The sequence below is a fragment of the Hippocampus guttulatus genome, chromosome 13 (genome assembly GCF_054856545.1).
Source record: "Hippocampus guttulatus isolate MCC_2025c chromosome 13, RoL_Hgut_1.0, whole genome shotgun sequence".
Classification (NCBI taxonomy): Eukaryota; Metazoa; Chordata; class Actinopteri; order Syngnathiformes; family Syngnathidae; genus Hippocampus; species Hippocampus guttulatus.
This window is the reverse complement of record NC_141273.1, coordinates 343277-368113: the sequence shown is the minus strand read 5'-3', so window position 1 is coordinate 368113 and position 24837 is coordinate 343277. Positions and strand designations below refer to the sequence as shown.

The 24837-nt window shown below is 54.1% G+C and overlaps 2 protein-coding genes across 5 annotated transcripts; one reads left to right on the top strand and one right to left on the bottom strand.

The window, feature by feature from the left end:
• The first annotated feature begins 1674 nt into the window (after nucleotides 1-1674).
• On the top strand, nucleotides 1675-22995 carry hectd1 (HECT domain containing 1). 3 transcript variants are annotated; one of them, XM_086127043.1, is made up of 43 exons: nucleotides 1676-1938; nucleotides 3568-3697; nucleotides 5164-5315; nucleotides 5439-5673; nucleotides 5807-6034; nucleotides 6188-6472; nucleotides 6574-6844; nucleotides 7688-7764; nucleotides 7831-7929; nucleotides 8016-8130; nucleotides 8412-8586; nucleotides 8915-9053; nucleotides 9565-9735; nucleotides 9983-10205; nucleotides 10297-10560; nucleotides 10742-10953; nucleotides 11022-11168; nucleotides 11277-11371; nucleotides 11448-11553; nucleotides 11635-11769; nucleotides 11847-11986; nucleotides 12059-12271; nucleotides 12875-12985; nucleotides 13069-13235; nucleotides 13384-13560; nucleotides 14706-15623; nucleotides 15877-16098; nucleotides 16384-16517; nucleotides 16599-16755; nucleotides 16917-16987; nucleotides 17068-17219; nucleotides 17294-17348; nucleotides 17834-18056; nucleotides 18361-18571; nucleotides 18741-18942; nucleotides 19015-19152; nucleotides 19346-19803; nucleotides 20215-20373; nucleotides 20772-20850; nucleotides 20947-21040; nucleotides 21591-21741; nucleotides 21829-21973; nucleotides 22033-22995. In XM_086127043.1, the coding sequence occupies exons 3-43, from the start codon at nucleotides 5176-5178 to the stop codon at nucleotides 22168-22170; spliced, it is 7632 nt and encodes a 2543-aa protein (XP_085983169.1). In that variant the 5' UTR covers nucleotides 1676-1938; nucleotides 3568-3697; nucleotides 5164-5175; the 3' UTR covers nucleotides 22171-22995. The 3 variants fall into 3 exon arrangements, with proteins under 3 accessions (XP_085983170.1, XP_085983168.1, XP_085983169.1); XM_086127044.1 differs by having other exon boundaries at nucleotides 1675-1938; nucleotides 14856-15623; nucleotides 16384-16755; XM_086127042.1 differs by having other exon boundaries at nucleotides 1675-1938; nucleotides 16384-16755.
• Nucleotides 21249-24813, bottom strand: ap4s1 (adaptor related protein complex 4 subunit sigma 1). Of its 2 annotated transcripts, none has more exons than XM_086127053.1 (6): nucleotides 24670-24813; nucleotides 23899-24082; nucleotides 23621-23707; nucleotides 23466-23534; nucleotides 23375-23386; nucleotides 21249-23291 (listed from the first exon to the last, which is right to left on the bottom strand). In XM_086127053.1, exons 2-6 carry the CDS (start codon nucleotides 24034-24036, stop codon nucleotides 23163-23165), a joined length of 435 nt encoding a protein of 144 aa, XP_085983179.1. In that variant the 5' UTR covers nucleotides 24037-24082; nucleotides 24670-24813; the 3' UTR covers nucleotides 21249-23162. The 2 variants fall into 2 exon arrangements, with proteins under 2 accessions (XP_085983179.1, XP_085983178.1); XM_086127052.1 differs by lacking the exon at nucleotides 24670-24813 and adding an exon at nucleotides 24265-24658.
• Between the last annotated feature and the right edge of the window lie 24 nt (nucleotides 24814-24837).

Genomic DNA, 24837 nt, shown 5'->3' with positions numbered 1-24837 from the left:
CAATTACTTCAAGAAGACATTGAACAACAAATATTTTTGTCATTTTTTTTGGGGGGGGGGGGGGGTTGCATCAGACTGGGAAAATAAACAACTGAGGAAATAAACATTAGATTTTTGGGTTTGGTTTCTGATCACTTTGTCCAGTTTCTAGACCAAAACTGAATTTACATGCTGAGAAACTTCTAGCTCGGCCAATCTGCCGTTTCATAGTAATCCTTCCTTTTTGCACATCTGTGTCCTTCATTTAATACGTTTTTCATTTAAATTTTAGTTGGTGTTCCAATTTAGTGGCCAATTGATTTTTGTGGGAGAATAAAGTAAAATAAATTTCTAGATAGTCAAGTCAAGTCAACAGTATTTATAGAGCACTTTCAAACAGCCATCGCTGCATACGAAGTGCTGTACATGGAGCAATTTAACATGCACAATAAACAGTAAGACAAATCGGTAATAAAGGCGGTAGAAAGCACCAAACAGTAAAACCAAGAACAAATCTAAGTCATGCTGAGTCGAATGCCAAAGAATACAAGTGAGTTTTGAGGAGGCTTTTGAAGATGGGCAGCGAGGAGGCTTGCCGAATGTTCAGTGGGAGCTCATTGCAGAGAGAGGGACCGGCAACAGAAAAGGCTCCATCCCCTCTGAGCCTCAGTTTAGTTCTTGGTACTTCTAATAAAGTCTGGTCCACAGACCTGAGGCGCCGGGCAGGTGCGTAGGGGCGGATGAGCTCAGAGAGGTAAGGTTTATTCAGAGATTTGAAAACAAATAAGAGGATCTTGAAAATAACTCTTAAAATGAATGGGGAGCCAGTGAAGGGATGTCAGAGTAGGAGTTATGTGCTCCCTCTTACGAGTACCAGTCAAGAGGCGAGCGGCGGCATTCTGGACCAGCTGAAGGCGCTTAATGGAGGACTGGCTGACTCCAAAGTAAAGGGCATTGCAGTAATCGAGCCGGGATGTGACAAAGGAGGAGAGGTTTTATTTTGGCCAGCTGTCTAAGGTGAAAGAAACCGGATTTAACAACGGCACCAATTTGCCGATCGAGTTTGAAATCACTGTCCAGTTTAAGGCCCAAGTTTGAGACTGTTGACTTAAGATAAGGAGACAGGGGGCCCAAGTCTACAGGATGGAATGTACAAGGGCCACTGGGACCAAACAATATCACAGATAGAACAGTTCAGTTGCCTCAAAGTAAAATGACCAATTTTAGCAAGCGCATTGGGTTTACTGTATTTCTAATTAAGGAAAAAAAACATCTCTATCATTACACTGCCTTGGAGAAATGCGAAATGTTGTCATCAAAATAAGAGACCTTATAAACTTTAATAAAAAAAATAATCGAAGTGAAGTGGTTGCCTTTAAAATGGACATTTGTGGATGTGATACATTTCCCAGCTAAAATAGAAAGGTTTATAAGAATTAAAAAAAACATACATCCTTGAAGTGGGACGTGTTTTTTTTTCAATACTCGTTCATTCAAACTAGTCCATGTTTACTCCAAAAGCTTATTGTTAGATGTTTGCACACCGTCACGTAAATATCATTATCGGCTACTAAAAGGCTCGACGACGAATACTTGACTGAGAACAACTGAATAAAAATGAAAATACATTTGAAATCAAATCAAGGGTCGGCAGTGTTTGTGAAATGTCCGCGTGAAGAGGCGGTACCTGAACGTCACACGGGCCGTGGGCTCCTTTCCATTTTTTGCGCGTGACCGTGTTAGCGTGCGTCAACTTGTGTGTGTTGTTTTCCGGCCCGCTGTCTGTCCGCTCGGCCCAATTTGACCTCTTTGGTCCATCTCGCTGGAAATGGACGGATTAGACGCGACCCACGACTGTCCGTGACACTTTCTTTCCCCGCGGCACGGAGCGACGATTCCACCCCCCACCACCACAACACACACACACACACACGCACACACACACCGAGAAAAGCCAGGGTGAGTGTTCGTCCGGGACCGGGGCGGCTCGTGTCTGCTATCCCGCGGGTGTGTTGCGGCCTGGTAGCTCTCTTGGAACTCGAGGTCCGAGGCTCGAGCGTCAGGCCGCGCGTGTTTTCGGCGTGTGGCTTCGCCGGGGTGACCGCGATGGCCGAGCGGGACTTGTCGTGGCCACGGTAGTCCCAGGCGGCGGCTGCGGTTTCGGGAAAAAACACGAGCGTGAATTTGAATGACAAGTAAGATCAAATTGACGTGGCAGTGTTGAAAATTGTTAAGTCAGCTTAGTGTTGGGTAAGCTAGCGTGATGCTAGCCACCGGCTAACACCAGGCGATTCGACCCTCCGGTGTGCGTGGAAACACATTCAAAACGCGTCCTCTCAACCTCGTCGGTTGTTTCAAGTGTTTTCTAGTACTCGGGCCTGAGCTCAGCGGCGTGACATTTGCGTTTTTGACTTAATGTTGTTTGTTGGAGCTAGCGGCCCGGCGGGCTGAGATGCTAACATGCTAAAGCTACTCGCTTGCTAGAGCTCGTTTGTGACCAATAGTCAAGTCTGAGGGTGTGCGAGGGGGAAGGGGGGGGGGGCACAAGGAGCTCAGTTTATGGGATGGCGGGGGCTGGGGGGGGGGGGACTGTCCCGAGACTTTGCCTGGTTTCTGTGGAGCCCTGAAGCTCACCATCATCCAGCTGATTCCAGCAGGTCACTTGAGTAAGTTCTCCTGAGGCTTTTTGGAAGTAGATGTGAGTGAGCTTCGAAGCTTCATTGAGACCGGTCTAGTCACAGAGATCAGTTCGAGCATAGGCATCATTTTCCTGAAAGAAACGGTTTCAAAATTGCGGGTCTTTAAAATGAGTGAAACCGCATTTCCGATTTCTGAGATAGTTGGTGTGACCTTGCTTGAATCTGCTTTACCAACTTTCTAAACGGTGATGTCGGAAATGTTGCCAAACACAGAATCAAGACGAGGGCTGTTAACTTGTAACCCGAGAGAGGTCTCTCTTTTTGATGGACTTGGACTCGACTCCCCACCGTCTCGATGTTGCCTTGGTCTTGCCTTGTGTGAAGGGTGGATTTCTCCTGATCAGGTCCAAAATGAGTCGAGGCCGACTTTATAGTCAAACGGAAGGGGCTGTAAATCAAACAAATTATATCCGAGCCAATGTCGATTTCTCAGACATCAAGAAGAATATTCCCAAGGGGAATCTTTTCTTGACGTCATCGCCATTTTTCAGGGCTTGGTGGTGAAAGGAAATCTTTGCGTGGTTCTGTTGCCTATCGAGGGTCAGCGCACACCAGACACCGGGGTTCACCTAGTCCTGGTTTCTGGCATGTCGCTCCCAAACAAAGGCCTGGGTAAAGATGAGTTGACAGTAATATTGGAGGGTGTGGGTGGTTTTTTTTTTTAATGTATTTATTTTTAATGGGTCAATAGAGGTATATTTTCAGTTCAAATAGGCATCTGCCAGCGGCGCAGGGGTGGGTTGTGATAAGCGGAGCTGCTTTGTCGCTCGTCTTCCGGGCAAACGTGTGTAATTGGCCCGCAATCAACTAAGCCGCCGACCCACGATAAAAGTCAGTGACACTTTTTGGGGTAAAAGATGCCAACGGACCGTTTGTGCGTCTTCGCCAGGCGCATGTGCCGCAATCCCCCCGCGAGAGCCACATCCTGCTTCCTGGTTGCTTGGATGACTCCCAAACGGCGAGACCGCCGCGAGCACTGATTGGCCGAGAGCCGCACCGCGTAGCCAACGGCCGTCCAGGTTAGTGGGCAGCTCGTTTTTTTCATGAATAATTGACATGATCAAGTGTTACTGTTTTGTATAGGTGGTTAATGATTCGTTTTGGAAATCTTTATTTATTCAGTTGAATTTCATGGTATAAATTATAAATGGAGTAAATGAATTCTAAATAATATTAGGCTTCCCCCTCAAAATGATGAATGAAAATGTCTTTTTGTTTTTGGATATTTAATATGACATCAAGAAGCCTCCTCGCTAAACGGCGTCGTCAGAAAGTTGCGCGAGTGGCAGACGCGTTGGCGACACGTCCAAATGGCTTCATTTGGCGTAGAAGAGCGAAAACCGTTTGGTGACAACGCGAGCTTGATTGCTTTGAAGGAGGTCACCAATCAATCGTGTCGTTTCCCGATGAGACAACGTAGCCAACGACTCTGTCGCTGCGCCTAGCCTTCGTTTCAACCCGCGCAAGCCGATGTCTCGTTTAGCGCCGACTAAATGAAAGGCACTCCGACTTTCGGATGTCCTCGGTGTGTGTTCAAGCTTCGCTGGGCCTTTCCACCAAATTGGTGCCATTTGCGCGACGTGACCTTTTCCTCAAGCGTCTTCCCCGTTGACGTGAATGAGGTTGAAAGTGAACATTCGCTCACTAGCGCGTCAATGTCACGGCCGTAGTTCTTATTTTTATTCCGTCTGATTTCCCTCGTTTTCCCTTCAGGCATCGGCGACTTATCGGATTGCCACTCGGTGTGGGCACATACCTGAAATCCAAAGACTCGGATTCGAACACAAGTGATTAAAAAAGGGTGAATCGGGACATTGCTATTGAAAACTTGTCTTTAGAAATTCATGCAACGTTTTTTTTTTTCGTCATTAAAGAAATATTTAAATGTGATACAAGTAATGACAAAGTCTTTATCATTAAAGTGAGCCGTTTTTGTTGCATTAATTGAGCTCTTTTTCTGAAATTTCAGAAAACTCAATATATTTATTTTGATTAGGTTGAGGGGTTCTTTTTTTTTCCCTCCCAGATATTGTCTTTTTTTGGAGGGTGGGGGGTTGAAACGAAAAACTCTGACCTGGCCGACGATTTCGGCTCTCGCTTCAGCCTTCTTTGGAGCTGTCAATACTTCCCGGTGACGTGTCTTAAAATGTTTTGAGTGATTTATTTTGGTGTGTTATCAAGTAGTTCATCCAATTATAGACGGCCAAATTAGTCGTCTTTATAGTTGTCACCTAAAATGTATTTGATATCATTTCGGGATTTGTTCATGTATTTCATTCAATCATTTTTGGGCTTGATTTTAAATAGTCCCGAAAAACTTACGTGACAAAATATAATTCACTTTTTATTTGATTAAAAAAAGCAAATTCATTGCAATGTCCTTCTAAATAAAAATGAGCACGAGTCATTTTCCTTTTGGAGATGTTCGCCCCAAAGCCCACACGCGTGCTTTTCTGAAACGGGACCGCGTGCGCGTGCGTTTCAGCGGCGAGGCGCGATGGCGGACGTGGACCCCGACACCCTGCTGGAGTGGCTCCAGATGGGTCAGGGCGACGAGCGCGACATGCAGCTCATCGCGCTGGAGCAGCTCTGCATGCTGCTGCTCATGTCCGACAACGTGGACCGATGCTTCGAAACGTAAGTCGCGCCTGAACGCGCCACCCGCCGCTGATCCGGGCGGGCGGCGATACCTCGCCCGTGAAATCGCTCGGGCCCGACCGCCGGCGTCGCTAACTGGCATGGACGCGCTCGATTGTTCAGGTGCCCCCCGCGGACCTTCCTCCCGGCGCTGTGCAAAATCTTCCTGGACGAGAGCGCCCCTGACAACGTCCTGGAGGTGACGGCTCGCGCCATCACGTACTACCTGGACGTGTCGGCCGAGTGCACGCGCAGGATCGTGGGCGTGGACGGCGCCATCAAAGCGCTGTGCAACCGCTTGGTGGTGGTGGAGCTCAACAACAGGACCAGCAGGGACTTGGCCGAGCAGTGCGTCAAGGCGAGTTGCGGGCGGGGGTGGGAGGTGGGGGGGGTCATTTGTGGTTCACTTCTGAGAAGAAGAAAACAAACACAGTTTTCAGAATAATGTTCCTTTCTTCAAAGAGTTCTTAAAATGAGTGCGCTGTCATCAGGTCCTGGAGTTGATCTGCACCAGGGAGTCGGGGGCCGTGTTCGAGGCCGGCGGCCTGAACTGCGTGCTGAGCTTCATCCGGGACAGCGGCCACCTGGTGCACAAGGACACGCTGCACTCGGCCATGGCCGTGGTGTCGCGCCTCTGCAGCAAGATGGAGCCCCAGGACGCCTCCCTCGAGACCTGCGTGGAGTCTCTGTCCAGCCTCCTCAAGCACGAAGACCACCAGGTAACCACAGCGCACCTCCCAAGATGACTCATATTGTGATTTTGCCCCCCCCCCCCCCCCCAAAAAAAGCTCACACACATTGGGAATTTTTACCGTGTAGCCGGCATTGTGTGAAAATGGCCGCCTTGATCCGACGCATTTCCCCGCGCTCAGGTGTCGGACGGCGCCCTGCGCTGCTTCGCCTCGCTGGCCGACCGCTTCACGCGTCGCGGCGTGGACCCGGCCCCCCTGGCCAAACACGGACTGACGGAGGAGCTGCTGTCGCGCATGGCGGCGGCGGGCGGCGGCGCGGCGCCCGGCCCCTCCTCCGCCTGCAAGCCCGGCCGCCCTTCGGCCGGCGCCGCCCCCTCCGCCCCGGACTCCAAGCTCAGCAACCAGGTGTCCACCATCGTCAGCCTGCTGTCCACGCTCTGCCGAGGCTCGCCACTCGTCACGCACGTACGTCTTCTTCCCGCTCGGGCTCGCCGCCATCGCCTTTGGCTTTTGGCGGCTTTTTGCGCCATTCAGATCGTAATGGATGCGCCCAACGCTTCCCGCAGGACCTGCTGCGCTCCGCGCTGCCCAACTCCATGGAGTGCGCCCTGGGCGGGGACGAGCGCTGCGTGCTGGACACCATGCGCCTGGTGGACCTGCTGCTGGTGCTCCTGTTCGAGGGCCGCAAAGCGCTGCCCAAGTCCACGGCGGGCTCGTCCAGCCGCATCCCCTGCCTGCGGCGCCTGGACAGCTCGGGAGAACGTTCCCACCGACAGCTCATTGACTGTATACGCAGCAAAGACACGGACGCGCTCATCGACGCCATCGACACGGGAGGTGAGCTGACCCTCCGTTGGTGTGCCCCATTTGAGACTCAAGACGGAATACTTAAAGAAATAGTCGTAATATTACTTCATGATTTGTAATTCATATCAATCATGTCAAAAATATTAGAAGCAAGTCAAATTGCAAAAGTATCGGGAGAAAATACACATTATACACAAGGAGTCAAAATATGAAGAGAAAATGATACGGGAATCGTTACAATGTTTTGACCAAAAGATCTTTTCAAATAATGTGCCACTTGGGCCCTTTAAAAACAGCTCAGTGCTCTAAAAGGGATTAAAATAAAACGTATTGCACACAAATGAAAGCTTTCAAAGCAAAATACATTTTTTTTTTTTTTAGATCAAATGCAATGCGCAAAAAATGAAAGTTGTGTGCTTTTGAGCTGTACTCGGGGATCCTTGTACCTACCGCTAGGGGGGGCTTGTGGGCTGCAAGTGCGACAAGTACACTCCTTTAAAAAGAAAGAAATAAACCTCCGGAAGGCCGCATGGGAGGAAAAATAATAATGCTGTCAGAGAGACATCGGAAGTCACTGCTAAGCACAAGACGCTGTTGTTGGAAACACAAACCGAAAGCAACCGGACGTATATCACCTATTTATTTATTGGGGGGGGGGGGGGGTCCCCTTTTGACTTTTGTGCTGCCACCAGTTTTTGTACGGCAAAATTTGCAGTCATCTACAAGCGTCGTCATCTTAGAGTATCTACTCACGCGCGCCTAGTGGACACGTGTCCTAGCCGGAAATGCCGTGTCAGGCTGTCGATGTGGTCTCGGTGCGCCGACCCCAGTCTTGTTGCATCCCCGCTTACTGCGTCCCACTCCCGTCGGTAGCGTTCGAGGTGAACTTCATGGACGACGTGGGCCAGACCCTCCTCAACTGGGCGTCTGCCTTCGGCACGCAGGAAATGGTAAAGTGGCCGTAAACTCCAGAGGGCCAAGCGTCCAAACAGCCAGGTGTTGATCCTCCCCGTCAGGTGGAGTTCTTGTGCGAGCGCGGCGCCGACGTCAACCGAGGACAGAGGTCGTCTTCGCTGCATTACGCCGCCTGTTTCGGACGGCCGCAAGTCGCCAAGGTAACGAGCGCGCCCGCCGGCGGGTGGAAAAACGGCACTCGACGGCCATTGGTATAAATGGTGCCTTTATGCGTGCGCGTGGCCAGACTCTCCTGCGTCACGGCGCTAATCCTGACCTGAGGGACGAGGACGGAAAGACGCCCCTGGACAAGGCCAGGGAGCGGGGCCACAGCGAGGTGGTGGCCATCCTGCAGTCTCCCGGTCAGTTTCACGCTTGGGGTGTCGCTGTGGACTTTGACGGTGGTCTTCGCCGTTTGCCTGAAGCGTTTCTTGGCTTTGACGGTCATCAAATGTTGTCCATTTTATGTTGTCCTATTTTAGCCCAATCCGTTTCCATGGGGGGGGGGGGGGGGGGGGTTGGTGAGGCTGCTCTAGAGCACCTCATCGCCACGCCGTGGAAAAGAACCCGATGGGTTTTTCCCCAGGGAGAAATGACTTCAAAAATGGAACACTTGTGTGTGTTTTTTTTAATTTTTTGTCAGGTGACTGGATGTGTCCGGTAAACAAGAGCGACGACAAGAAGAAGAAAGACGTCAACAAGGAGGAGGACGAAGGAGGCGAGCCCAAAGGAGACCCCGAAATGGCGCCCATCTACCTGAAGAGACTGCTGCCTGTTTTTGCACAAACCTTCCAGCAAACCATGTTGCCTTCCATTAGGTGACGCCGCTCGTTCGCTCGCCGCACCCCCGAGTCACTCGTTCACTCTTACTTTCGTGCACGCGCTTGTTCACCATCTGCCTTTGCCTTCCCCCGACTTCTTTGGGAATCGTCTCTCACTCTTTCATACGTTGTCAATCGATACTTTTGGTGTTTCGTCACCCGCCGGTTCGCAGCTTCGTGTCTTCACTCAGCGGCTCGCTCGCTCCCACCTTCAGGGGCTCGACGGATTCGCTCACTCTGTCACAAATTCAATCGTTGAACCAACCGTTCATTGGCTGACTTCAGCGTGCGCGCGCTCACTCAAGGGCCCGTGTGTTGCTTTTAGGAAGGCCAGTCTGGCGCTGATCCGGAAGATGGTCCACTACAGCGGCGAGTTGCTGCTGAAGGAAGTCTGCGACAGCGAGGCGGGCCACCACCTGCCCACGGTTCTGGTGGAGATCAGCGCCACCGTGCTGGACCAGGAGGTACCGCACTGCAAACTTTGTTTAGCCATTGAAACCACGTTGGCCGCTTCGGGTTCAACGTTAGGAGATGGATTCTCACACACAATGTATGTTTGTTTGTCTTTTTATTTTGATTTTTTTTAACTTGCGTTGACCTGAAGCACCCGTAGACGCCACCCCCAAACAAACAACAGCGAGGCGGGGGAGGGGGGGGGGGGTCGCACCGCAGGCTCTGTCATTTGCGGCCCTCATTCCCGATGCCCATTTTCACTCTGCTCTTATTGTCTGTCCTCTCTCTCTATTCGCTCACTCTTACGCAGCATTTGTCTCGCGTGTGCACTCCAACCGCACACAGCCGGACGCTTTGGTAATTTCATGGGTCATTGTGACGAGACTTTGGCCACTTGTAGCTTTGTCAGTGTAAATTGAAAAAAAATTGGGAATCGAGTCGCACTTGATAGACCGAAAAGTGCGGTCCACCTTCCTTCAAGTGGTCCCAGCTGAAACGGGCCTCTTTCTCCCGCCGACCCAGGACGACGACGACGGACACCTGCTGGCCCTGCAGATCATTCGGGACCTGGTGGACAAAGGAGGAGACGTTTTCCTGGACCAGCTGGCCCGCCTTGGCGTCATCAACAAGGTGTCCACGCTGGCCGGGCCCGCGTCGGACGACGAGAACGAGGACGAGGTCAAACCCGAGAAGGTGCGTCGGCCGCGTCCCCGTTTTCAGTCCCGAGTCGGGGCCGGGATTCCCTCCGTGGCCGTTTTGGACGGAGTGTGTTCTTTTTGGTTTTTATGCGATTTCGTTTTTCCCGCGAGAAAAACGAAGCACAATTTTTCGATTCCGATAGCGGACTTGTTGGGAATGATCTATGTAGGTCTACGCGATGGAAAAAATGCCGTATGTCTCGTGATGAGCGAGAACTGGACCCGTGACGATGTGTGCGCAGGAGGAGGAAGCCCAAGAAGACGCCCGGGAGATCCTGCAAGGAAAACCTTACCACTGGCGGGACTGGTCCATCATCAGGGGCCGCGACTGTTTGTACATCTGGTCCGACGCCGCGGCCCTGGAGCTGTCCAACGGCTCCAACGGCTGGTTCCGCTTCATCCTGGACGGGAAGCTGGCCACCATGTACTCCAGCGGCAGCCCCGAGGGCGGCTCCGACAGTTCCGGTAACGCCGCGCCCACAAAGAGAGAGTGGGGGGGGGGGGAAGAGAGAGAGATGGACCTCCCCCTTGAGAGATCTGGCCTTTCCGTTTCCAGAGTCTCGCAGCGAGTTCCTGGAGAAGCTTCAGCGCGCCAGGAGTCAAGTGAAGCCCGTCACGTCCAGCCAGCCCATCCTGTCCGGTTTGGCTCCCACCAAGCTGACGGTGGGCAACTGGTCGCTGACGTGCCTGAAGGACGGCGAGATCGCCATCCACAACTCGGACGGCCAGCAGGCCACCATCTTGAAGGAGGACCTGCCGGGCTTCGTCTTCGAGTCCAACCGGGGAACCAAGCACTCCTTCACCGCCGAGACGTCTCTCGGTGAGAAATATTTCAAATGGTGGCTCGAGCAATCGCTTTCGGGCGGGGCCGGCGTTGACACGAATGGCAAATTATTGGCTGCGCAAGTTGCGGGTTGGAATCGGTCAGGAAAATGTCTTCGTCTGGAGAGAAAGGGAAAAGCGGAGATCTCGTCAAACCCGCGTGGCGTCGCTTTGTGCAGGCTCGGAGTTCGTGACGGGCTGGACGGGCAAACGGGGTCGCAAGCTCAAGTCCAAGTTGGAGAAGACCAAGCAGAAAGTGAAGAGCATGGCCAGGGAGCTGTACGACGACCACTTCAAGGCGGTGGAGAGCATGCCCAGGGGCGTGGTGGTCACCCTCCGAAACATCTCCACGCAGCTCGAGTCGTCCTGGGAGCTGCACACCACCAGACAGGTGCCGACGGCGACGCGCTCGTCCCGCCGAGAAGAAACGGCCTTTGTCATCCAGTGCGCGTGTGTCAGGGCGCCGACGGCGAGAACACCTGGAGGGACCTGATGAAGACGGCCCTGGAGAACCTCATCGTGGTGCTCAAAGACGAGAACACCATTTCCCCCTACGAGATGTGCAGCAGCGGCCTGGTTCAGGCCCTCTTCACCGTGCTCAACAATGTGGGTCGACCCGCACGCTCGCCGCCTCCCTCCCGCGCGCCCGCTCGCAGCCCGACCCTTGCCGACGGCCGCGCTCGCCGCGTCGTTGTCGTTGTTGTTGTTGTTCAGAGTGTCGACGTGGACCCGAAACCCGATTGTAAGCCTTTGGTGGAGAGGATCAACGTCTTCAAGGCGGCGTTCAGCGAGAACGAAGACGACGAAAGGTAACGTCGCCGCCTTGAACCCGGCGCGTGTTGCCTTTTCCCGCTAAGAGCGCGTTCCCCCCGTGTCCGCACGCAGCCGGCCGGCCGTGGCTTTGATCCGCAAGCTGATTGCCGTTCTGGAGTCCATCGAGCGTCTTCCCCTGCACCTTTACGACACCCCCGGTTCCTCCTACAACCTGCAGGTCGGCGGCGCCCGCTCGCGGACTCGACTTGGAATCCTCGTTGCCGCGGTAACCCCCTCCTCCCCCGCCGCGTCCTTTCAGATTCTGACCCGGAGGTTGCGCTTCCGGCTGGAGCGAGCGCCGGGCGAGACGGCCCTGATCGACCGGACGGGTCGCATGTTAAAGATGGAGCCTCTGGCCACCGTGGAATCTTTGGAGCAGTACTTGCTCAAGATGGTCAGCCCGCGGTCGACCCGGCGCCGACCCCCAACATCCCGAGATTCTCACTTGCGCCTTCTCCGCCGTGAGCGCAGGTGGCCAAGCAGTGGTACGACTTTGAGCGCTCCTCCTTCATCTTCGTCCGGAAGCTGAGGGAAGGACAGACCTTCGCCTTCAGACACCAGCATGACTTTGACGAGAACGGCGTCATCTACTGGGTGGGAACCAACGCCAAGTAAGTCCTCTCCGATTCTGCCGGGGGGGGCGTCGGGCCGAGCGCCGTAAGCCGACCTGGCCCGCCTTTCAGGACGGCCTACGAGTGGGTCAACCCGGCCGCCTACGGCCTCGTGGTGGTGACGTCGTCGGAAGGGCGCAACCTGCCTTACGGGCGTCTGGAGGACATCCTCAGTCGGGACAGCTCCGCCCTCAACTGCCACACCAACGACGACAAGAACGCCTGGTTCGCCGTCGACCTCGGCCTCTGGGTCGTCCCCTCGGCTTACACTTTGAGACACGCCAGGTCAGCAAATCGACGAAAGGCGGCGGGGATCATAACACGCGCGCGCCTTTGAACGCCGTCGCTCGCTGTGCCCTTTTTTCTCAACGCTCAATTTGGAAAGGCCGATAATGTGCAGGGGTTTTTTTTTTTGAAGGCATTGAAATGTTTTTATTCATCTGCTTCATTGATTTGGAAAAAAAAAAACCCACAGAAGGATCAGTTATTAAAATAGTCATTGAGTAGCAGCTCTACAATGGAAATATATATATTTTTAACTCATTCACTCCCAAAGACGTATTTAAACGTCTTTTCAGACTTGGCCCAGAATTGGCTGGAACTGAATGAGTTAATGGATACGGAATCAAATCAAGCTACGAGGATTGAGGGAAAGATGAATGTGGCGGCGTACCGAGAAAGCCTGGATGAACATCTGCTCCAGATCGCTCAGAACTTGCGACAGGCAACGCGTGGCTTCCGGCCAACTCTGTCAATGTTTCCGAGCGGCCTGGCCGCGGCCCGGACTCGAATCCCGTCGAATGTCTCTGGAGAGACCCTCCGATGGCGGCGCTCGGCGTTCCGCGATGCCTTCCGCTTGTCACCGCATCGTTCTCTGTCCCGGTTCAGGGGTTACGGCCGCTCGGCGTTGAGGAACTGGGTCTTCCAGGTCTCCAAGGACGGTCAGAACTGGAGTACGCTTTACACGCACGTGGATGACTGCAGCCTCAATGAACCGGGGTAGGGTTTCTTCGCAAGCGGCATCTGGGGCCACGGCCGTGCAAGTCGTCTCGCTGACCCGTTTTGCGGCGATCCGCGTTCAGGTCGACGGCCACGTGGCCCCTGGACCCGTCCAAAGATGAGAAGCAGGGATGGAGGCACATCCGCATCAAGCAGATGGGCAAGAACGCCAGCGCCCAGACGCACTACTTGTCCTTGTCGGGCCTGGAACTCTACGGCGCCGTCACCGCCGTTTGCGAGGACCAACTAGGTGAGCGCACAGACACGCCCGCTCACTGCGGGCGGGCGGGCGCGATTTTGCAAATCCGTCCCGTGACTCCATTCTGACGATCCGGAACGCGTCGCTCGCGGCGGCCCGAGCGAGCGCAGCGCCGTCCATTAACCGGAGAACCCCGCAGGCAAAGCCGTGAAGGAGGCCGAGGCCAACCTCCGGCGCCAGCGGCGCCTGTTCCGCTCGCAGGTGATGAAGTACATCGTCCCCGGCGCGCGGGTGGTGCGCGGCATCGACTGGAAGTGGCGCGACCAAGACGGCAACTCGGCCGGCGAGGGGACCGTCACCGGAGAGGCCCACAACGGTAAGGCCGGCGTGGAAAAAAGGTTTGTCGTGTGTTCGCGGAGCAGGAAAAAAAAAAAAAAAAAAAAAAGGGGGCCATTGGCTGCTGAGGTCGTGTGATTGTAACGAGACAATCACGCGCCCGCCGCGCTCCTCTTCCTGTAATGTCATTGATGATGATGACGATGCCCTCTGATGTTTGTTGACGTTCCTTGCCACCGGACCGAAATGGCGCCGAGCCGTTGCGCGTTTAAGGCCGCGGGCGTAGGTGGAGGACTCGGTATTGGGTGTGGCGAGAGGGCACGCCGGTTGAAGATGGCAACCGTTTTGCACCCGGGCAACAAAAAGACATTTATGTTGCGGTTGCCAGTCAAATTTGCTCCGTGAGCATGCTTGTAACGCAAAACATTGGCATCTCAAGTCTCCTTTCCCAGGTGATACGAATACGAACTAATTCATGCCACCAATCCCTTCCAGCCTCCCCAAAATGCGGTCGAATTTGATAAGAAAAGCACAAAGCGGTATTGCACTTTATGAAGAAGCTCGTTCAATAGCCAGGACGTTTTTTTTTCTTTTTCCATTCCCCAAGAATTAAATTGCAGGTTCATCCCTTAGGCATCGAAAGAAATCAATTCACGCGGTCGTTCTAAAGAAGAGTCTGAAATGAATGAAAGATTTAGCAATTCGTGATCCCGTCAGGACTATTTTCTCATTTCAATTGTTGTTCATCTGGCAGTGGCATGCAAGCTCTTTTTGGAAGAATTGTTCGCCTTCTTCCAAGCTGCTGCTTGTTGCGAGTCGCGTCACTTGCACCGTACTCGTACCTCAAAGCACGAGTCGTGCACGAATGAGCGAGCGGCCTTCATTTTGTGCAGTGTTTTTGTTTCGACTTTCCAAAATAGAATTCACCTGCCTGCCTTTGGGGTGGCGGGTGAATTCCGTTCCAAGCGGTTCCGTCGGCCATCTGCGTACGCCCGTATGTCTACGTTGGCGGTCTTAAGGGGCCGGCCGGCGTCATGGTCCGGTGCTGTTTGTTGGCCCTGTCCGCCTTTTTTTTCTCTTTTTCTCTCCTCCTTTCTCTCTCTCTCTCGCTCTCTCACTCTTGCCGTCTCTGCCGGGTCTCTGACATCCACGCGTGCGTGTCCTCCTATGTCTCTGTCCATCCAGGCTGGATTGATGTAACCTGGGATGCCGGCGGCTCAAACTCTTACCGTATGGGCGCCGAAGGGAAGTTTGACCTCAAGCTTGCTCCGGGGTACGACCCCGAGTCGGCTGCCTCAGCGCCGTCACCCAAACCTGTCTCATCCGCTGTTTCAGGCCCCGCCTTCGCCGCGCTGGGACCCTCCCCGACCCCGGCAGCCAGCGGCGGCGGCAGCGCCAACGCCGCGTCCGCGCCGTCCTCGTGGAGCAGTCTGGTGAAAAATAACTGTCCAGACAAGGGCGGGGCCTCGTCGCTAAGCGGAGCCGGCTCGTCCGGCCGCAAGGGCAGCAACAGCTCCGTGTGCAGCGCGGCCTCCTCCTCGGACGTCAGCCTGGGCTCCTCCCTCGGCCCCCCCGCCGGGGCGCGCGCCGACAAGCGGGCCGAGGGGCCGCCCCCGGACCGAGGCTGCGGCGGGGCGGGCGGCGTCGCGACAGGCGGGGCCGGCTCCGAGGACCCGCGGCGGGAACCCGCGGCGGCGCCGCCCTCCGCCGCCGAGGGAGGCGGCCGCGCGGCGGGGGGCGCCGACGGCGCCGAGGACTCGGCCGACCCGGCGGCGGCCATCTCCATGGGCCCGGTCAGCGTGAGCTCGCCCGACGTCAGCTCCGTCTCCGAGTCCCCGAGCAAGGACGCGCCCTCGCAGAGGCCCTTGTGCTCGGCCGCCAACGCCCGCCTCTCGGTCAGCTCGCTGCTGGCGGCCGGCGCCCCCATGAGCTCCAGCGCCAGCGTGCCCAACCTGTCGTCGCGCGAGGCCAGCCTCATGGAGTCCTTCGTGCGCCGCGCCCCCAACATGTCCCGCACCAACGCCACCAACAACATGAACCTGAGCCGCAGCAGCAGCGACAACAACACCAACACGCTGGGCCGCAACGTCCTGAGCACGGCGAGTAAGTCGGCGCCAAGGGGAGGTCTCTTTTTGCCTGTGTGCGCGTGCGCTCGCCCAAAAGCCGTTCCTGATGTCAATATGAGCCGATTATGATATGGCGAGGTAAAAATGTTGGCGATCTGGCCGTGAGGAATGTGCAATCCTGCAAAAAGACGGCCCTTTTGGGGGGGGAATGGACTAATTGGCGTGTGGAAAAAAGAAAAAAAACCCCAAAGGGGACCAATCCCATGAATGTGTGTGGTGTTTGTCGCCAGCGTCTCCGCTGATGGGCGCCCAGAGCTTCCCCAACCTCACCACCACCGGCACCACCTCCACCGTCACCATGTCCACATCCATCGTCACCAGCAGCAACAACGTTGCCACGGCGACCACCGGCCTGTCCGTGGGACAGATGCTCAGCAACACCTTGACCGCCAGCCTCACGTCCACGTCCAGTGAGAGCGACACGGGACAGGAGGCCGAATTCTCGCTCTACGGTCAGTCGGGTCCCGAATTGTTATTGCGGCGAGCGGCCGTTTTCATCGGGAGGCGGGGGAGGGGGTTACTTCCTCCGCCATAGAGAGAGACCAATTGCGGGGGGAGGGCGGGGCCTTACAAAGAGAACGCTCGCTCGTGGTCGGTTGGTGAGCCCCGTTCATATTTCTGTCGTCTTGGCACCGGCAGTGTTGTTGAAGCCGCGTCGCGGTCGGCAGAAAAGACGCTTGATTTGGTTTGTCGCGTAGAAATAAAGTTCTTTGGATTCAACGCGGCTTTTTGTGCAGACTTCCTGGACAGCTGCCGCGCAAACACGCTCTTGGCGGAACTGGAAGACGAGGAGGACCTTCCGGAGCCCGACGACGACGACGACGAGAACGAGGATGACAATCAGGAGGACCAGGAGTACGAGGAGGTCCTGGTATGGATCAGAAAGCCTCGTCGCAGACCGGGGAGTGAGGTGGCAAACACAAAGTGTGCGTGCTCCGCCCCCGCCCTGCAGGAGGAGGAGGAGTACGAGACCAAAGGAGGTCGCCGGCGGACGTGGGACGACGACTTTGTCCTCAAGAGGCAGTTTTCGGCTTTGGTTCCCGCCTTCGACCCTCGGCCCGGAAGAACCAACGTGCAACAGACTACCGACCTGGAGATCCCCCCGCCGGGTAAGGGCACCCCACCCGCCCCCCGCAATGTATTGACAGGCGCAACCTGACAAAAAATGGTGTCAAAATCACATTGCTTTACACAAAACGCAAAATCGTGTCACTGGAATGCGTCAAACGAAGCGTGTGGGCTTCTGCATTAACGGAGGTGGCGCTTTCAGGAACTCCTCGCTCGGAGGTGCAGGAGGAGGTGGAGTGCGCGCCTTCCCCTCACCTGGCCCTCACCCTCAAGGTAACGCATGCTTCCTCACGGGCCTCCGAGGCCAAGGTCGGGCTCGTAGCCCGGTCGGTCAAGCTCTCTTGTGGCCGCAGGTGGCGGGCCTGGGCACCACGCGGGAGGTGGAACTTCCTCTGTGCAACTACAAGTCCACCATCTTCTTCTACGTGCAGCGGCTGCTGCAGCTCTCGTGCAACGGCGCCGTCAAGACGGACAAGCTGCGGCGCATCTGGGAGCCCACCTACACGTTAGAGCGCCGCGGCGGAAGCGTTCGATGACGCGCGTGTGTGCGCGCGCTGACTGTTTGTGTTGTTGCGCCAGGATCATGTACAGAGAGCTGAAGGACGCCGACAAGGAGAAGGAACGTGACAAGATGGTAACGTGACACGCAGCCGCCTCCACACCCAAAAACAAAAGCACCTTCTTGAAGTTTAAAAAAAAAAAATGTGTAAGATCCTTTCAGCCTCTCAACAGCACCCAGTCTCAGACAGCTCACCAGGACAATTTTCTGCTTTTACCTTGGTAACCAGATAATTTTGACAAACGCGTCCTGCTGCTTTCAAAAAAACCATTTTGCACACTGTTGGTGCCCCAAAAAAATAAACGCAATGACGTATAAATACGTCATGGGGATTGAATGCAGTGGGGATTAACCACGAGTCGCAGGCCTAATTTCGTTTTTGTTTTGTAGTGGCTTTGTTTTTCTCGGGCGACTGTAAAGAATTAAATGCCGTGTCAAAATTCATTTAAATGCGAACTAATAATGCAAGCGCGAGAACAGGCGCTCCACGGACACGGCCGCGGAACAATTTGAGCCGCGAATTTGCGACGATGTTTTCACGACGCGGCTCTTGCGTCCAGGACTTGTGCGAGCACGGCGTGGGCCGTAGCGGCGGCCCGAGTCCCGGCGCGTTGCCGAGCGACCGCGGCGGCGGCGACATCCTGGGCTGCGGCAGGGAGGCGGCGCAGGCCAAGGCGGGCAGCGCTCACAACGCCTGCGGCGTGGAGGACGTGCTGCAGCTGCTGCGCATCCTCTACATCATCGGGGGGGAGGCCGCCTACAACGCACGCACGCTGCAGGAAGGTCGGCGCTCTCATCCCCATTTCCTGCGCGCGTGTAACCGCAACATTTAGTCACGTCATGGCCACGGGAGATATTTCATGTTCTAACTGATCTTGCTCGGTATCAGGAGCCCCAAATCAAATTCCAGGAAAAGGAGGGGGAAAAAAGGCACAACTTTTTGGAGTGTCATTTGAAAGAAACGGCACTGGCCTGTTAGCTGGCGAATCAAAATACCCCCCAAAAAAAAAAAAAAAAAAAGAAGGGGGGTCGGGGGGCAGAAGTGTAAATGCGGCCTTAACGCGGCATCGTGACTTTGCGTGCGCAGACGCGGACGAACCGCAGTTCAACGCGTCGCCGGAGGAGTTCACCAGCAAGAAGATCACCACCAAGATCCTGCAGCAGATCGAGGAACCCCTGGCGCTGGCCAGCGGCGCGCTGCCCGACTGGTGCGAGCGCCTCACCTCCAAGTGTCCTTTCCTCATCCCCTTCGAGACCCGACAGCTCTTCTTCACCTGCACTGCCTTCGGAGCCTCGAGGTGAGAGCCTGGCGCCGGCGAATGACGCGACAGACGAGTCACCCGCAAGCGGACCCGGTCGCTCAATGGGCCCCGGAAGAAGGAGAATATTCGCGTGCAATTAGAACAACAACAACAACTCCTAAGCGCTATCTGTCCGAGAACCGTCACGTGGCTGTGTGCCGCTCAGGGCCATCGTGTGGCTGCAGAACCGTCGCGAGGCCACCATGGAGCGCTCGCGGGCGTCCACCACCGTGCGCAGGGACGATCCCGGCGATTTCCGTGTGGGTCGCCTCAAGCACGAACGCGTCAAGGTCCCCCGCGGGGATGCCATGATGGAGTGGGCCGAGACCGTCATGCAGATTCACTCCGACAGGAAGTCCGTGCTGGAGGTGAGCGCTCGCCCGGCCACCGAGTCGGCGTACGCGCGCGGGCCGTGTCTGACGCTCCTGCCTGCCATCCAGGTGGAGTTCCGAGGAGAGGAGGGCACAGGTCTGGGACCCACTTTGGAGTTTTATGCCTTGGTGGCGGCGGAATTCCAGACCACCTCCTTAGGAATCTGGTTGTGCGACGACGACTTCCCCGATGACGAGTCCAGACAGGTCGCCATCTTACCCTCGTGCGCTCACTCCAGCTTTTTCCCGCTCTCTCTCTCACTCGCGCATCCTCGGGCACGTCGATTTTCGCACACTCGGGCGCATTCGGCGTCACACGCGAAGCCTCTCGCGCCTGCAGTTTGAAGCCGCGCCCAATCGCACGACGCTCACGCTACGCTCACGTGTCGCCTCGCGTCAGGTGGACCTGGGCGGCGGCCTGAAGCCGCCGGGCTACTACGTGCAGCGTTCGTGCGGCCTCTTCCCGGCGCCGTTCCCGCAGGACAGCGAGGAGCTGGAGCGCATCAGCAAGCTCTTCCGCTTCCTGGGCGTCTTCCTGGCCAAGTGCATCCAGGACAACCGGCTGGTGGACCTGCCCATCTCGCGACCCTTCTTCAAGCTGCTGTGCATGGGCGACATCAAGTCCAACATGAGCAAGCTGCTCTACTCGCCGCAGGACCCGGAGCGCTCGCCGCCGCCGCCGTCCGACGTGCGCTCGGAGGCGTCCACCGAGGAGAGCCAGGAGACCTTCTCCGTGGGCAGCTTTGACGACGACGACTCCAAGTCGGAGTTCATCATGGACCCGCCCAAGCCCAAACCGCCCGCCTGGTACCACGGCATCCTCACCTGGGACGACTTCCAGCTGGTCAACCCGCACAGGTGACCTCGTGCGCGCCTCATCGCGTTTTGCGTTCCCGCTCAAAGCCAAACGAATGCCAGTCGTTGGCGAGATGGCGGCGGTCCCTTGACTTTGCAAGTGCCCCAACGTACGGGTTTTTCCATCGAGCGGCTGCCGCGTGTCACGGGGCCGACCTTGCTGTAACTCAAATTTAGATTGGAGTGGCTTGGTGCACTTTTAGCTCGTTATCAAACCTTTGTGTGACTTTGGTTTTGATTACGCTTAGGAAAACCCGGAGAAAAAAATAAATGCGGATGTTTGTCTGCAGATTCTTTCCCATCTGTCGCCGCTTAGTCGGCTTCTTGGATTATTTCTTGGAGGGATTTTGCCATCTTAACCAGTGGGAGAAGTGTTGCGACTAATAGCAACTTCTCCCCGTCAATTAATCGCAGGGCCAGCTTCCTGAAGGAGGTCAAGGACCTGGCGGTGAAAAGGCGGCAGATCCTGACCAGTAAAGTTCTGTCCGAGGATGAGAAGAACACGCGTTTGCAGGACCTGATGCTCCGGAACCCCCTGGGCTCCGGACCCCCGCTCGGCATCGAGGACCTCGGGTAACTAAGAACCCTTCTGATTGGTCTGCGCAACTGTCACGTACACACTCCCCCCCCCCACCCCCTTTCCTTTCCTCCCATCAAATGATCCTTCCCCATCGAAATGTCAGCATGTTTTTCAAGCCTTAATTCAGTGGGCATCGCTGTGCTCCTTGGCCACCGGGAGGCAGTATAAAGCAAACATACAAATTCACCTGATGTTCGGGGAAGCCGTGTTAAAATTAGTCGTTCTTCTCAGAGGATAAATAGCATATGCCTGTGAGTATAACTGCATTTTCCATTTACGTGTTGCTGAAGCCATTCCAGCTACCACTTTTCTTCGCCTGCCAATGGCGTTTTCCCTTGCGTGAGCTCCCACTCCAAATTGTGCCCTAACTTGTGTGTCTCTGCCCACGCAGGTTGAACTTCCAATTCTGTCCTTCTTCCAAAGTTCATGGTTTCTCCGCCGTGGACCTCAAACCTAACGGAGACGACGAGGTAAATACACGTGCGGCTTCCTGGTTTCCATGGTAATGCTGACTGTCACTCTAACAAAGTGCGCGTGTGTGTGTGTGTGTCTGCGCGCGTGTGTAGATGGTTACCATGGAGAATGCTGAGGATTACGTGGAGTTAATGTTTGACTTCTGCATGCACACGGGAATACAGAAACAGATGGAGGCCTTCAGAGGTATACACGCACACACACACACCTTCGCCCACATCGCCAAGTCAGGGTACATCGAGTCGAATTTTGTTCCATCTAGTGGTGAACAAATAGAATGCAGCGGCTTAGGCGCATAGCCCAAGCCCCAAATACCACACGAGTAGCCAACGGATCCGTTTTCCAAATAGCTCACCTGTGATGGGACACTGTAACTTACTAAGTATTACAAACAGAAGTTTGAAACGTATTTATTTAAACTAAACTTGATGCATGTTCAGTCCCGACGCGTTATGTCTTTCTTCAGTCCGCGATGTTTTTGCTCATGGTTGTCATACCATCAGAATTCAATATTGGCCCGTGCCTACCTGGTTAGTTACTCGTTTAGTTGGTCACTTAGCCTGAGTTATGGACTTTTTCTTTCTTTTTAAGATTGATTCTTGGTTATTGAGCCAGTTAGTTCCTTTTCCTCTCAGCCGGTTACTCTGTTAGTTCAGGATTGACTTCATGACTCGGTTAGTCAGCTTGTCGGTGAGCTCGTTGGTGATTTGCCGGTGTTGTGGCGCGTTGCCATCAGAGGGCTTCAACGGCGTCTTCCCGATGGAGAAGTTGAGCTCGTTCAGCCACAAAGAAGTTCAGCTGATCCTGTGCGGCAACCAATCGCCTTCGTGGACATCTGATGACATCATCAACTACACCGAGCCAAAGCTGGGCTACACCAGAGACAGGTCCCGCCCATTTTGCCTTTCGTCGTCGCCACGGTCTTGTCGCAGTTGTTGGTGGGAACTTTTCTTTGTGGATTTTGCCGCCTTCAGTGCGGGCTTCCTGCGCTTTGTGCGCGTCCTTTGCGGAATGTCGTCGGACGAGAGGAAAGCCTTCCTGCAGTTCACCACCGGCTGCTCCACGCTGCCCCCCGGTGGCCTGGCCAACTTGCACCCCCGCCTCACCATCGTCAGGAAGGTAAGCGGCCAAAATGTCCCACCCGGAGTCGGCGACTCAAAGCCCACCGTTGCCCGCAGGTGGACGCGACAGACTCGAGCTACCCGTCGGTCAACACGTGCGTTCACTACCTGAAGCTTCCCGAGTACTCGTCCGAGGACATCATGAGGGAACGTCTGCTGGCCGCCACCATGGAGAAGGGCTTCCACCTCAACTGATGACCCGTATGACTCCAGGGGGCGCTGCCTCCACTCACCTCTCCTCACTCGCGTGCGTGTGTGTGTGCGTGCGTGTGTGTGTGTGTGCGCGTGCGTGTGTTATGCACACGTGTTGTCCTGCGACCACATTGTTTTTTTTTGGGGACTTTTGTTTTTAGCATTTGATTGCTTCATGTGTCCATGCTTGTCTTTTCTTTCCAGAGACACAAACACTGGTCGTCTGTTCTTTTGTTTGTCCATTTATGTGCAGGGGGGAAACGGAAAAAAAATCCTGTATTTTCTTTGTATATTATAAACATTTATTTAACTCTAGTTGCAGTTTGAGCTAAACAGATATTTTAAAAAATGTGTTTGCTCGGGGGGGAGGGGGGATCATTAAAATGTTTGCAAAGTAACAAGAAGCTTTGGGTTGTTGTTTTTTTAAATTTATATGTACAGTATTTACTTTCTAGCTCTTTATGTTTGAGCACTTTCAATGGCAAAAATTAAATTGCGCCATAATAATGATAGACAACTAGGTATAACGTGCGCACAAAATCCAACCGATCCTTCCAGATCAGCTGGATAAGGAAATGGAGCACGCCTTCCTGAGACACCAAAGTAGAGGACATGGCGATTGAAGCAAAGGTGCGCTCCATTTGCTTACCCAGACATCCAAGTTGTTCATGGGAATGATATTAAAACAGCAAATTGGTATATTGCGCGCACGTTATACCTCCTTAATGTTCCGATATAAGTATATATTGGTCCCAGTTTAGAAAAAAAAATTGACCATGTTTGGGGGTAGGGAGATGTATAGATATAAAGGAATCTTTTTCTCCACTAGTTAATTGTGCCTTCTGTTTCTCGATGTCAGACGCCGTTACCGATAGGGCAAAGATACAATATTTGTCAGAAACAAATTCTTTTCAAAGCAATTACTGCTCAGAACTACGGACAGAGGTTTGATTATCTGTGAGGAAACCAAAAATTCCCATCATTTCCCTTTGGCATCAGCCATCGGCCATCTTGTCCAGGGCGTTGAGTGGGGCCAGGATGTTGCTCATGTTGGTCTCCACAATTCGCCCGTTCTGGATCATCTCGTCCAGGATAATGTGAACGCGGTCCAGGTTGAACATAATCTGCCACGCCAGCAACTCAAGGAACACCCGAACCTTTTTTGGTTTTCTATGCTTGTTGGAGGTCACGTAACCAGAAAGGATACATCCAGTTCACTCTGCGAGGGGACGCAAAAAAACGGGAAGTGAGAAACTACAGTGCCACCTTTGGGTATAATGTCATCTTTTCCAACTCACCACGCGGCTGAAGTATTTGTCAAGAACCTCCACAAAGTTCTGGACCAGCTCGTAGATGGACAACTCGTTCTGTGGGGGATGGAAAATGATCAGTCCTCGTACTATACGAAGCTGAACTGACACGTGCAAAGACAAGTCGGCATCAAGCTTGGCACCTCATCCTCAGTAATGCCCACGGCGATGTAGAGGGCGGCGTACTGGCGGAAAACCACTTTCAACTCTTGGTACTCCACAAAGGAACACTGGGAAAGACAGATGGACGGACGACATTTGGAACAGAGGAGAAGTGACCTGCAGACTGTTGGGAACGCATTCACGGATCGTAATATCTTTATCCTCTGCAAAAGCTGGTTGTTAGTACAGCAGTTTTAGTTAAGCAGTGATTTGGCATCAGTTGACTGCACAGGGTGGGCAGGAAATGATCTGGGGTCACCTGGTCTCTGCTGCGGCTCAGGCAGGTGTGGACTATGTTGGCCTCCAGTGACGTTCTGCGACTCATGTTGATGGACTGGTAGTACCTGCAGAGTCGGGTCTGACCCTGGCGGTTCACCATCAGGACAAAGGTGATCATGCTCAACGCTGATTGGCCGAAGCCCTGACATGAACTGTGATGTCACCTGACGACAGTAAAACGGAAGTGGTGCATTATGTGGAGGGTTTGCTAGTTATTAAACGTTTTGAGAACACGGCGCGTACCATTACAATTGTAAAGGTCTAGCTTTGCAAATATTCGAGCTTCATAAAAAAAAAAAAACACTGACACTTTCGTCCAACAATTCCACAAAAACAATCAACTTACCGTCGGCGGCTATCTTAGAACCTACATCAGTTTCGTCAGATGAGTCCAAAAACGTCAACAATCGAGCTTGTACCAAGTTCCTTTTAGGCTGTTGTAAAATAATCCCATTCGGTAGGTTGCATTAAGTATCGGGCTCAATTTAGGATTTGATTACTCCGTGAAAATGTTGAATGTTTAGCTAAAACCAAAACGCTTCAGCGGGTGCCCAGCGAGCTCTATTGTGGTGCGTTCATTGCATAAAACAGTAAGACATTTTTCATCGACCTACGGTGAACTAGCTCTTACCCTAAAATGACTAAAAACTGAATAAACGTTTAACAAACATTTACAAAACACATAATCAATGATAGATGGATAGATGGATAATTTAGAATTGTGAAAGAATGTAGACAGACAGCTGAATACCCGACGAGTCGTGGGCGCCGTGATGTCCGTTTTTTCTTTGGGGTCACTAAATGCGGCAGTTCCGTTCCCGGCATGCACCGCGGCAGGCTCCTCTCCGCTGCGAGAACGCTAAGTAATGGCGGCCGGTTAGCTCCTCTCAGTGAGCAGCTCCCGTCTTCAGCCTCACTC

Coding starts and splice junctions, on each gene's coding strand:
- hectd1 (XM_086127042.1), top strand. CDS start 5,176: ATGGCGGACGTGGACCCCGACACCCTGCTGGAGTGGCTCCAGATGGGT. Junction 7,930..8,015: donor GACGGCCGCAAGTCGCCAAG/GTAACGAGCGCG, acceptor GCGCGTGGCCAG/ACTCTCCTGCGTCACGGCGC. Junction 19,804..20,214: donor CAGCTGGTCAACCCGCACAG/GTGACCTCGTGC, acceptor AATTAATCGCAG/GGCCAGCTTCCTGAAGGAGG.
- ap4s1 (XM_086127053.1), bottom strand. CDS start 24,036: ATGATCACCTTTGTCCTGATGGTGAACCGCCAGGGTCAGACCCGACTC. Junction 23,708..23,898: donor TGAGCCGCAGCAGAGACCAG/GTGACCCCAGAT, acceptor TGTCTTTCCCAG/TGTTCCTTTGTGGAGTACCA. Junction 23,535..23,620: donor TGGGCATTACTGAGGATGAG/GTGCCAAGCTTG, acceptor CATCCCCCACAG/AACGAGTTGTCCATCTACGA.